General features: G+C 36.9%; 1 protein-coding gene across 1 annotated transcript in view; it reads left to right on the top strand.

Moving 5' to 3' along the window:
- The window catches only part of CACNA1D (calcium voltage-gated channel subunit alpha1 D), a 169,022-nt gene that overhangs the window by 64,589 nt on the left and 92,078 nt on the right, over window positions 1–12,355 (top strand). The window contains exons 5-7 of the mRNA XM_053989201.1: window positions 876–1,018; window positions 2,398–2,550; window positions 3,389–3,585. Of these exons, the coding sequence (XP_053845176.1) occupies window positions 876–1,018; window positions 2,398–2,550; window positions 3,389–3,585 (493 nt within the window). The remainder of the gene's footprint in view (window positions 1–875; window positions 1,019–2,397; window positions 2,551–3,388; window positions 3,586–12,355) is intronic.

Here is a 12,355-nt window from a genome sequence, read left to right as displayed (position 1 = left end):
GCACATTTCAGGCATCCTTTACAAGTGTGAAACATTCCTCATGATTGCAAAACTCTATTAACTTTATAATCCTTTCAGGAGAAGTGCAGCTCTGTTATTGAACTACAGACTCTGTGCAAAGGATAATAGAGTTTGTGTGGTCTAGTGGCAGTCTAGAAACCCATGCATCTGAGATAGTGCTCTAAACTAAAATAAACCTAAGATTAATTTGGATTTCAAGAACATTCATCACTTTAAATTGCTGCTAAAAGTGGGAAAACAAAATAAAAGTCTTGTCTTGCAAACTGTTCTAATGAATGACTAATTCATTTCTGCAGGGAAAAAATACAATATAATAAATGAGCCATCTGGGAATATATTTTCCTCAGAGGTATTATGTGTAAGAAACAAATCTTTTTGGTGTTATTAAATGGTGAACTCTAATTATTTTTAAAATATTCAGTTTCTGCTGACTGTATATAGAATATTGTACTGCTGTGCCACTTAGAATTCATCTAATCCTCCAAAATTAAACCAGATGGTTTTACTTATTTTCTATTTCTTCTTCTAAAGGCAAGATTAATTCTCCAAATGTTAAAGCTAAAATGTTTGAACAAAAGTGGCAAAGTAGCTTCATTTATTTAAAAATAGCAAACTGTGTATATAAGCTCAATGCTAAATTATTGGAAACTGTGTGATCCTCATTCTCTGGAAGGATTATAAAGTCTTGCACTTCATAGCTCTGTCTGTCATGATTTAATGTGTAAATATACCTCTCAGTTTGACATCTGAACAGCTTTGCAGAGTGATCTGCAGTTCAACTAATTTCCAAATTAATATCTTTGACTGCGTGGTAAATAGATAGTGATGACCTTACCTCTCATCTCATTTTCTAGATTATTTAGTGTAATATTGGAACAATTAACCAAAGAAACAGATGGTGGCAGCCACTCAGGTGGCAAACCTGGTGGCTTTGATGTCAAAGCCCTAAGAGCCTTTCGTGTACTGCGACCTCTCCGACTCGTATCAGGAGTGCCCAGTAAGCTCTGCTCTCTTTACTTCCATTGCACTCAGGAATGTGCCTGCTCTGATTATTGAACTGTCTTCTTCCAGACACTACCCAAATGAGATGGGATAAATCTGAGTTTTTGTTATCTGGCTATGTATATAAAGTGAATTTCAAGATGAGTGATACCCTATTTCAGGTTGAACGAGGGATTGTGAATTCAGTCAGTGCATGATCTCCTTACACAGTTCAATAAGCAGACAGGGAATACACTTGCTTTTTAGAAGCTTTATATAAAAGTAAATTACATGTTAAAATGCAAATACACCAGAAAAAATTCAGATTTTTTTTTTAATTCTAAACCCCTGCATCTGAAAGTGTAGGTGGTCCTAAAATAGTTTATATGTTGGTAAGTGTATGCCAGAGCACATTACACATTTTGTGTTTCCTGCCCCCTCCAATGCACATGAATGCCTTCTGTTTATCTCAGCAGAGCTAACAGATAAATTAGGAAACTTAAAACATAGAAAAATACTATTTAAGAAAGCAATTGAATTTTCTGATATTTCCTGTTTTCTTTGAATGCTTTATTAATTATTGAAGCTATTTGGGCTATACAAGGTTCACGACTTCCAGTTCAGCACTTTCTAAGGCATTCAGAGGAAGAAAGCTCATTCTGTGTTTAATAGATCATGGACTGTTACATGGAAATGATTGATTTTTGGCAAAAGGACTTCACTGAGGATGGAAGCAGTCCTATGACATGTCAGAGAGGAAGTCTATCAAGTTAAAAAAGAGGCATATTTTATTGTCATTGGTACTGTGGCAATTTCATTAGTCTGGAATTAGCTCATTTTGGTAAAGCCAAAAGTTGGATAAATATTTAATTGAGAAAAAAAACCAGAGCAGTTTTGAAAGGGATAAATGATGAAAGAATAAGTTTGTTCAGATTAAAAATGTGTTTTCCCAGCTAACTATATTTTTCTCCCAGAGCAAGAAGACAGTTCTACAATTGGCTGAGTGCACATTTTCTCAGAACTTGCTACAAAGTTTTTGTTTTAGCACAGAACTTCTTCAAGGTCATATAAAATGACTTACAGGCTCACACTGACTATGTGCCCTTTCTTTATAAAAGCACCCACAGATTTTTGTGACACATTTCAAGCACTGAATTCTATGATATAAACTTTATTAACAGAGAAACTAAGTAAACTAATTAGACAGAAAGTTTTAGATTCTTAAAAAGATATGTTAAAGGAATATTTTGGTTCTGGACAATAGATGTTTTAAAAAAATCTGATTATCTCTGCATGTCTGTATCATTGAGTCCTAATAATGTGTAATTATATAAAATTTGATAGAGTGAAACCTAGAAATATGGTTCATATCTTGTATCCTCTTTCTTTTTTTAGGTTTACAAGTTGTCCTGAACTCCATTATAAAAGCCATGGTCCCCCTCCTCCATATTGCCCTTTTGGTATTGTTTGTAATCATAATCTATGCTATTATAGGATTGGAACTTTTTATTGGAAAAATGCACAAATCTTGTTTTCTTATTGATTCAGGTAAGTCATTAAAATGTTGATTAACATAAGGGTTTGATGATGTTTTCTTTCAAATCTGTGGGATTTCAGTTTGAACTAGAACTAGGGGCCAAAGCACTTAAGCTGTTGTTACCCCAGTTTACACTGGTTCACAATTTTAGGTACAGTGCCTTAAATGAAAAAAAACTCTCAATACCAAAGTCACAAAAAAATCAAACTAGTTAGAGACTAGACCATGCTCTGAATAGGTTTTCATTTCTGATATGTGTAGCTTAAACACCAGTAGTAAAGGAAATAAGGGTGATTACCCATGAGGGACAAATCCAGATTGTGGCAGTACGGTGAGGCAGGGTGGTGGTGGCAGTTCTGAGATGACTGAAGAAGGAAAACAGTGTTCTTCCATCCAGGTGAAATCATGAAATGGAAGTGTGTGTTGTGGGAGAACTTTGAAAGAGTGAAACCATCTTACCTGGTGGCTAAAGATGCTTTTCTTTCAGCTAAAGAATGAACACAACTCTGTATAGGAATTAGATCCATTTTTCCTTAGTGGTCCATGTGTTGGTGGGAAGTGCCATGAAGTGAAGTAGCAGCAGTGAAAAGGAAAGAAATAATCAGAATGAGACACTTCTAAATAATGTATTATTACATTGTGCTTCTTTCCACTGCTTAATTATTTTTATTAACCTATTTTTGAGGTTGTAAGGCCCAGATCTGAGCGAGACTAAAATCTCCAATGCTCTGATGCCTTTCTCAGCGTGAAATCCAGATTTTTCTCACAACAGCATTGATATTTCCTCGTGAAGGGGTAACTCATGAAAGCTTGAGGACTCAGAGTTGTGATTTTTTGATCCTTTTCCAGATATTCTAGTTGAAGACGATCCAGCACCTTGTGCATTCTCAGGGAATGGCCGTCAGTGCGTCATGAACGGCACCGAATGTAAGGGTGGATGGGTTGGACCCAACGGAGGCATAACCAACTTTGATAACTTTGCATTTGCAATGCTGACTGTGTTCCAGTGTATAACCATGGAGGGATGGACTGATGTGCTGTACTGGGTGAGTTCTTCAGTCACTGAGCTTTGTGTGCTTTTAAACAAGCTTCTCTGTTCTAGTGGGGATTGAGCTGTGTTTCACAGTACCATCAACAGGAAATCTTGGTGAGTTTTGCAGGAGACAAGGTCAGCTGCATACTTGTTTCAGCCACAGCCTGTTACTGGACATTTTAGACACAAATTTATTCATTGCCTATTTGAGGTTTTTTTTTTTTTGCCTATTCCATTTGGATAAATATAAAACTACATTTATGTCCTTTGGACTAGCATTTTTTCATGTGAGCTTACAGATATTAAATATGTCTTCACTGATTAGGCTTAAGGGCTCTCTTTTTGCAGTATTTGTGCAGAATTTTCACAATGTTAACATAAATTAGAGCAAAGCAAGCTCTCAACTGACATTGCTTGCCATGGGGACTGAAAATCATATTAACCATTCAGAAACTACAGATTTACAGGAACTGTGGCCCTGACATCATCTCCATGGAAGCAGCAAAAGGTATTCAAACCCCTAACTGCGTAAATCCCCACCTTTAAATGCTCCTTTGGTGTAAGGTATGGTGCTTCCAGACCCTTACAACATCAACAGTCAGCTGGACACAGACTGGGAAACTGAAGGATGGAGGAAAATATATTTTAAAAAATAGATTTTTAAAGGAGTAGAGGCACCTAAACCCACAGATAGACATTTCTTTGCTTAACCACATTCCACTCTGAGTGACATGACATTGTTCTGTGAATCTTGAAGTATCTCAGTATCTGATGTGAGTGATTTGTCCAAGGGCATTCAAGAAGTCTGTGGCAGAACCTCCCACAGGCAGTGAACATCAGTGGGAATACTCTGTACTACGTGGTGCTCAGCAGTAAGTCCTTGAAGCTATTAGGACCTTATTAAAACCCACAATTCTAACAGTTCAAATGTTAGAAAATATGTATGGAAGAAGAGAAGTGATGATCACTGGCAAGAATCACTGTTAGCAAGCTGTTAAAAGGGCTAAGTTACCTCAAGGAGTATCTTAGTGGAACTGTAGCTGTTGTTGCTGAGAGCAGCTCACTTGGTGAGTTTGTTGAAATTTGCCCAAGTGGGATTATTTACTAATAGTGCATCAGTTGTGGAGTACTGGATGCATTTAAGAATGTGGTATTACCCAGTAAATGACCACATGATTTTATGTGAAATCAGGGTGAAAAAAGCTGTTGCTAAAACATATAGCACAGAGTGTAGTCTCAGATAAAACTTGTGATATTGAAGTATAGAATATGGACATGTTTTTAAGAGAATATCACTGTTAAAGATAATTAAGATGTTAAAATGGCATTCTTTTAGAATTGAAAGACCAAAAAATGGCAGCTATGAATATCTTCTTCCACTGTCTGCTATCAGTTACAAAACTGGCTAGAAACACACAAATCTTCAACACTAATGAGTAACAATTATGTATGGCTACATATAGGCTATTGCATGATTTCCATTGTAAAGGTTTTTCAGTTTCTTGGAGTTTGCACTCCAGCTCTAATTTGCTAGGAGACTGTGAATGTAGACTTAGTGTGTGCTTTATGGTTTGTGTTCATGGTGATGGCAATTATTTTAATTCTTCCTGAAAAGGGAAGGCGTGCCATGGTTATCTAGAAAAAAATTACACCTTTAATATCTCTTGAGGCAAAAGTATACCCACATTTCAGGAGCTGATAATTCCTCCAACTTTTTTCAATGAAAATCTATATAAAAGCTTTGGAGAATTGCTGTATTTAGAATACAATTGTTACAAAATACATAGAAACAACTTGAGTGTCTCAGAATTAAATATTTTTTCCCCTGGGATTGATGCCCTAATTAATCTGCTGCCCATTAGAAACCTTTGCAGAGTCTCCAAAGACAGCAAAAAGAATAAAATCATTAAGGCAGCATGTTGAATATTTTCATGATCAGACAAAATGAAAATTATAAGAAAATAATAAACAATTGAAAACTACATGAGTTGTTTTTGCTTCTTTCTCTTTCAGGAGTTTGCAATGTAGAATGTATTTACAGGTACACAGGTGTCATTTTTAGTTTTATTCCAAAGGGTACTGGGATTATTAGACAGTAAAGCAAATATTTATTGACCTAGTGAAATATAATCAGAATCAGATATTCAGGTGGCTTTGGAATCTCTCTTAACTGATGCCTATATAAGTAAATTATACATTCGGATTCTTTCTATCTTACAGACCTGCACAAAATTCTCATTTTTCATTTGGTCACTGTGTGAACAGTGAAATAAACTTATGTATGCTTCTCTTGCTAGCAGGTGTAATGTGAGTGGGTGAAATCTGTGCAATATTTTGCATCGTGTTAAGTGGCATTCTGTCAGCAAGACTGACAGCTGAAAATGACAGCTTCCAACAGCCCTCACTGGCACAGCTTGTTATCACCTGGTTAATGACAGTAAACTGCTTTGAAAATTCTCCAAGCACCAATAATGATTTTTCTCTTGTGCATATCTATTGTGAGTCAAGGCCTTGATTCTGCTGCTGCTGGGCACCCTTCAGATCCCAGTGACTCATGTGGACATGCTGCTGCTCACCAGTTTGCATCCCATCCCATGTGTCCTACTGGGTTTTAGTGCCTTCATCTGGCCTCCTTCTAACTTGTAACTCACTGGATAGCAGGCATTATGTGGTTTATCCACAAAAATTGTGACTCCTTAGAGCCAAAGGTTTGAATTGAGAGGTTAAGGGGTGTTGTCCTCGTTCTTAGCAGCCAGTGCAGCACGTGTGCTCCCAAATTGTGAGTTTGTGACTGCTCACCTCTGTATGTTCTCCATTTCTATTGGGACCATGTATATTCCCAGTCATGGTCCTTTCTGTTTGCTCTGGAGCCCTCTTTGGAGGCTCAGGCTTTTAGTTCTGGATCCTGGTGCAGTCCTCGTTATCAGCCAAGTGGCAGCCTCTGTGTGCCCAAGTTTTTAACGCTCTGGCTCACATTCTGAAGCTGAGAGCATAGTACTCCCTGCCTCATTTCCAATTTGTGCTAGCAAGCTCTGAGGAACTGCAGAACTTGAATCTGCATTTGCATATCTGGCTCCAGATTTTTCCCATGCCTTTGAAACATCTCGATGTATAATCTATTAATGGCAAACACGTATTTTGGAAATTGCTTTTTATTTTTAGCTGCTTCACTTGATACATGGGAATACACATAACAAGCAGCGATACTTGCCAGCAAAACCCCCAATTTTCCCATGAGCACCAAAATGATCACATTTAATTCTTCTTGTTTTCACCACAGTGAAGTTATCTTGACTTACTACACTTGAATAATCCAACTATAGCTTGAATGAGAGATAGTCAGGGCCTCTGAGAAACAAAGTACTTCATGGGATACTTAAAAGTTGCTTCAAAGATGGGACAAATGTATTAGTGGCTACTGAATTTTACTAGGTCAATTTTATGGTCAGATGCTGCATCACTAACTCCAATTTTAAAGCTCCTCAGTTCTCTAATACCTGTCTAGAGCTGTTCAGATTGATCTTCAGATCTGAGATTGAAGCACTCGAGCTAAAATTGCTGAATAATGATACACTGATGTCTTACATGGTTTTGCCTATTAATACACCCACTGATATGTTAACAAGATATTCACTAAAGGATTCTTGTTTAAAATACTCAGATCATTACTTGAAATGTCTAGGCAATCTAAAATATACCTAAAACTTATATAAAATTTAAGGAAAGGGATGGCATGTTTTTTTAAAATATACCTTTTACTGATATGTCAGCTTTTAAAAACTTCACTACTTTTTGCTAATAGCATATATTATTATCAAAGAACATCTTCATTCATTGTTCCTCTGCTTTTATAAAAGAAAGGATGCACTGAAGAACCTCTCTCCTGTTTAATAAATTGCATTTTATATCCCCCAATATGCTCCTTGAAGCATCTTAGAACATCTGAAAAAAATCCATCATTTCTGTAACACAGACTGTTCAGGCTGCACTGCACTCCTGTGTATGTCTACATGCACTTTTGATGAGTGTCTGCACAGCCAGTGTATTAATGTCAATCAGATCAGGTCAGGAGCTCAATCTCTACTCCTGACACCTTTTAGAATTCTCCTATTTAAGGATATTTACAGGTAGACTCAGATATATGAAACCAGCTGATGTGCAGCCAAAGATATTTCCTAAACACAAACAAATGTTTTACAAATACATATCACACAAGAAAACCCCTTGGCTCATGCACAAAATGTATCATTAGGCTATAAACAAAAACCTGCAAAATATCTTTCAAGTATTACCAAAACTGTCATCAGAGTACTGACAAGGAGTCTCCTAAAAATACCTTTCCAAAAATGTGACCAAGAGTCAAATAAGCATTAATAGTCTAGAACTTTGAATTTAATGATCTAATAAGCTAGTGGGAATCAACTACTTAGGGTGATTTAAGCCATGTTAATCCCATTCCACCTGCAGAAAGGAAAGGCATGTTACTGCATCCAAACAATATTTGTCAGCAATGAATTTCAGCTTATTGTCTGAGAGAAGTCAATGGATGCTACACAGCTTTTTTCCATTTGTAAATCAGTTGCAAATATTTAGCAATGTTAAAAAACGGTGAGGAATCGTGCCTGAAAAATCCCAGCTAATACTTACTCCTGCCTTTTCCTCTTATGTACTTAGGGAAAGCTTAGTGCTGTTCTGCTGGCATTGCTCAGCACCACTCACAGGTCATCTGAGGGAGGCTCTGGAGTGAAACGAGTCAGCTCACCCCCAAAGGCATCCATGTGCTGCATGCACAGAGCTCCCAGCCTTCCATGACTACATAGCAGAAAGTTAACACATGATGTACAGCTGGAGAAAGAGGGATAGAAATGTTGACTGACAGCATTAATATACTGCATAAAGCTCCCTAAAGAGCCATGGATTGCAGGCAGAATTTTTTCTGTTTGAGTGTTAACTACTTGAATCTGGTTTCAGGTTAAAATCAAGATTAATCCCCCCTCCCTGCCTTTTACATAATGATTTGTACTAATTGCCTTTTTATATTCTCTTGTTATTAAAAGCTCTGAATCATCCAGTTTTGGATTGCAAAGAGGACTTAATTTCAGAAAGAGAAAAATGGAATGATCAAAATCAGACATGCAAACAGAGCTACCATGCCAAAGAAAGTACAGATTAAAAGTTTGCATTAGGATCAAAAAGGATGTGACTTAGATGTATCACACACACACATATATATATATGATTATAGTATAATTTTTTTCCAGTTAGCATCTTAACATAATGACCCCACTGGAGGAGGATTTTAAACTAACTCACAGGGAAATATCTTTCCCATGAGGTGAACTTGATTGACTTTGACAGGATATCTGGTATCTCAGCCTCAGCTGACTACTGACCTGTACTGAAGTCAAAGCGTGGAACTAATTTCTTGTCACAGATCATTGCAAATACTAAGAAGAACCTATTATTTCTCCCCAGAAATTTTAAATAAAACTGGGTCAAAACTGGATGGGAAATAGAGGCTAAACATGAGGAAGTGCTAGGAACTCACTAGTCCATCAGCTAGAGTTTCTTCCAAAAAACTTTGCCACAAGAAGCCAACAATTATTTTATAACAATCCTAGTTCCCAGTCTGTCCCAGGATAACAATTTAGTAGATAAATTTAGATTTTCCTGGGTATTGAGGCTTTGCTCATTGGTGATACATAAACTAAAGTAGCAATTTTACATCATCTGTCTGAGTAATAAATGCATTGTACTTGTATTTTTTTGTATCCAGTATGTGGGAATTACTAAACACATCCAATTTTTGTATAATGTATGGTATATATAAGTGCAATAACAGATCCCAAAAGAAAGAAGGTGTTTAGTACGGAACACCTGTGTAGATATTATAACTTCTCATTTTCATACATGATAGCTAGCCATTTTAAAAAATAAACACATTGTTGATCACATTTGTTACTTAATTTTAGTAGTTTTTTTAGCCCTTATCAAGCCAAAGTGTGCATAGGTTTTATAAATGATTGTGAAACTATTTTGGGAAATACAGATAAATAGGTACAAGCACTAACAAATTCTTAATCTGAAATTCATGCTATTCATAAGAAGAGTCAAACAGATTTTGTTATATCTGGAATACAGATTTTGTTAAACCTGGTAGTGCTCATCAGCAAACCTCTGGGTTACTGTTTTGTAGAGGTAGCATTTTGCATTTTGTTATGGTTCTGTCCATCTGCTCTGTGGATTAAGCAGGGATGCCTAATTATCTGAAAAAGATAAAACAATTTCTTAACAGTCACGTTTGACATCTTGGCTTTCCTTGGAGCAATTACTTGATTTCTGCCCAGCCCCTCCTCCCAGCTGACGACAGTAAGCTGATGAATGGAATGCCACTAAAAGGAATTAGCTAAAATAGTATTAGTGTCTGAATGAAACACCTGCATCTAAACTCATTTCCAAACAATCATAGTAAAAATTTATAAACAGTCTTGTTCTGATGAGTAAACGCTTTATGGGAATACCAAAATTTCATAATTTATTTGCTAAGAATGGATGAAACCAACAGAAGGAAGAACATGAGGTCTGTTCAGCTTGATCAAATTAATTAAGCTGAAGCAGTGTCTTCCAGGTTGAGGTTTAACTTGAGAGGATCACTTACATGTGTCCTGTATGCAATTGCACAGTGCAGTTTATATACAGAAGACAGAGGCCAAATTTAAGAGGTGATTAAGCAATCATGAGGCTCTCTAGGTCCTGTGACAATTTTACACTTCTCAAAGGGATCTCTTTCTCTTTAGGCCTCCCTTGCTGCCTGAGCCATGGAACTCTCATTTTTCCAGGTGTTGCTGAGCTGAAATGCTTAACAAAGGGTGGTGTCAGTGCACACCCCACCAGTGCATCTCCATATTCTGTGTCAGAAGCACAACAAAGTGCTGAGTCTGTCCAACCTGGACAGTGCCAGGGAAATCTGTGCTTTGACTCCAGAACACTGAATATAAAATCCCATGCTTTTAGAAATCAACCTGGAGGGTGCTGTGCTTCGAGCACAGCCTGTTTTAAGTCAGCTTTAAGTTAACTCCAATTCAGCCAAGAATATCTCAGGACAAAACCTTTGAAGCCAGGCAGCTTTGAAGAGCTCTCTGGTGTGCTCTTCACTGGGTAGAATAAATAGCCTGATCTGGGGTTTTGTGAACCTCCCTTCCAGGCTTCCAAGAATGCAGGCATAGTCGCACTTCACAAAATAATGATGTCTGTAGAATTTTTACACCTGTCAAGAGACTGAGTTTGTCATTCTGAACAATTTTTAAGATGATGAGGGAGATTAAAAGTAAACCCACCAGTTATGTGTCTGTTGGCATGTTATGAAAAGAGGAAGGTAAAATTAAAACCTAAGGAAGCTAAGAAATTCACCAAATTTAAGAGGGTTTGAAACACTGTGGAAAATCAAAATAGGTTAGTGCATCAGCACATTGTATCTGCAATGCTGCAAATGCAGAATTAGAGGTTTTATCATTAACCCCAGGCAGAGCTTATATTGATTGCAAATTGAGTTTGCAACAATTTTCAATAAAAGAATACCAGGTGTACAGAAAAGCTAAGATCTTGATTTGCATGCAATTGCATATGAGGATTTTACTCACAATTACCATAGATAGGGATAAATAGTATTTTAATGATTTCTAACCGATGTTTTAGGTTGAAGTTTGCCATCTGCTGCAGTGTAATACTAAGGGTTATATCTGCAGTAAATGTGACTTTTCCCCGTTTCACTTCAGTCTTGGTCTCTGATCATTTTGCTGTGTTGTAATGATAGTTGACTCCAACTACAGCACAGCTCACAAGATGATAAATCCAAATGCCACTTGAGGCAGTTTCAGACTGTATCAAGTTTGTCCAATCAGCTTAAGAGAATTCTTCAAGATTACAGACTCACCAACATATATGGGTAAACATAAAGAGCCAAATAAATAATGTGTGGTGCACATCTACTGTTATGGTGAAACAGAATGAAGGGATTTGAAGAAAACTTTGTCCTTCGTATTGTCCATTATCTCATCTGCCCTCTGGTTGATGTGATGGACAAACTGCTGAGAAGTGACATTCAAATAGTAAGACTAGATCTCCAAAAAGACAAAGGGCAAGAAGGATGGTGTTTGGTGGTGTTCTTGCCACAGATATTTTGAAGGCTAAAAGCCTCATGGCCTCAAAAAGACAGAACGAGTCCATTGAGAGCCATTAAATATGACACCTCCTTTGGCACAGTGCACCCCTGAGCCACAGGGCAGGAGGCTCTTGCAAGACAAAACATTTTACTGAGGATTTCAGATATGAGGTCTCCTTGAACTCCTGGTGTTGCTTTAGCACATCTAGTATTTGTGACTTTAAATCCTTATTCTGCATTTGGGGTGAGAAGTCTGCATTAATCTCTACAAATGAATATATCTTGGTTTTGAGTATGGAGATTTTCCTGTTCTCATATATTAACCAAGCTCTGTCTCCATTTTCAATCAGAAGACAAATCAATTCCTTTAATCTTTCTTTAATTGGAAGTTATGGAAAATGCCATTTGACATGCATTAAATGAGGAGCAAAGTTTTCCAAAAGGAAATGACTTTGTACTTTGATGTCTGGTATTAATGCAATCTGAAATATTATTTCATGAGTAGAAATTAGACTGCATTACTTGATTAGGGTTTAATTGTATCTAGAATTAAATGGTAAAGTTGTTGAGTAGTTTTTAGGAATTCAATGTTAGATTTGTTCCAAGGTGTTCTGCTAGGTTT

The sequence above is a fragment of the Vidua macroura genome, chromosome 13, assembly GCF_024509145.1.
Source record: "Vidua macroura isolate BioBank_ID:100142 chromosome 13, ASM2450914v1, whole genome shotgun sequence".
Lineage (NCBI taxonomy): Eukaryota > Metazoa > Chordata > Aves > Passeriformes > Viduidae > Vidua > Vidua macroura.
This window is presented reverse-complemented; position numbering and strand designations above follow the sequence as displayed.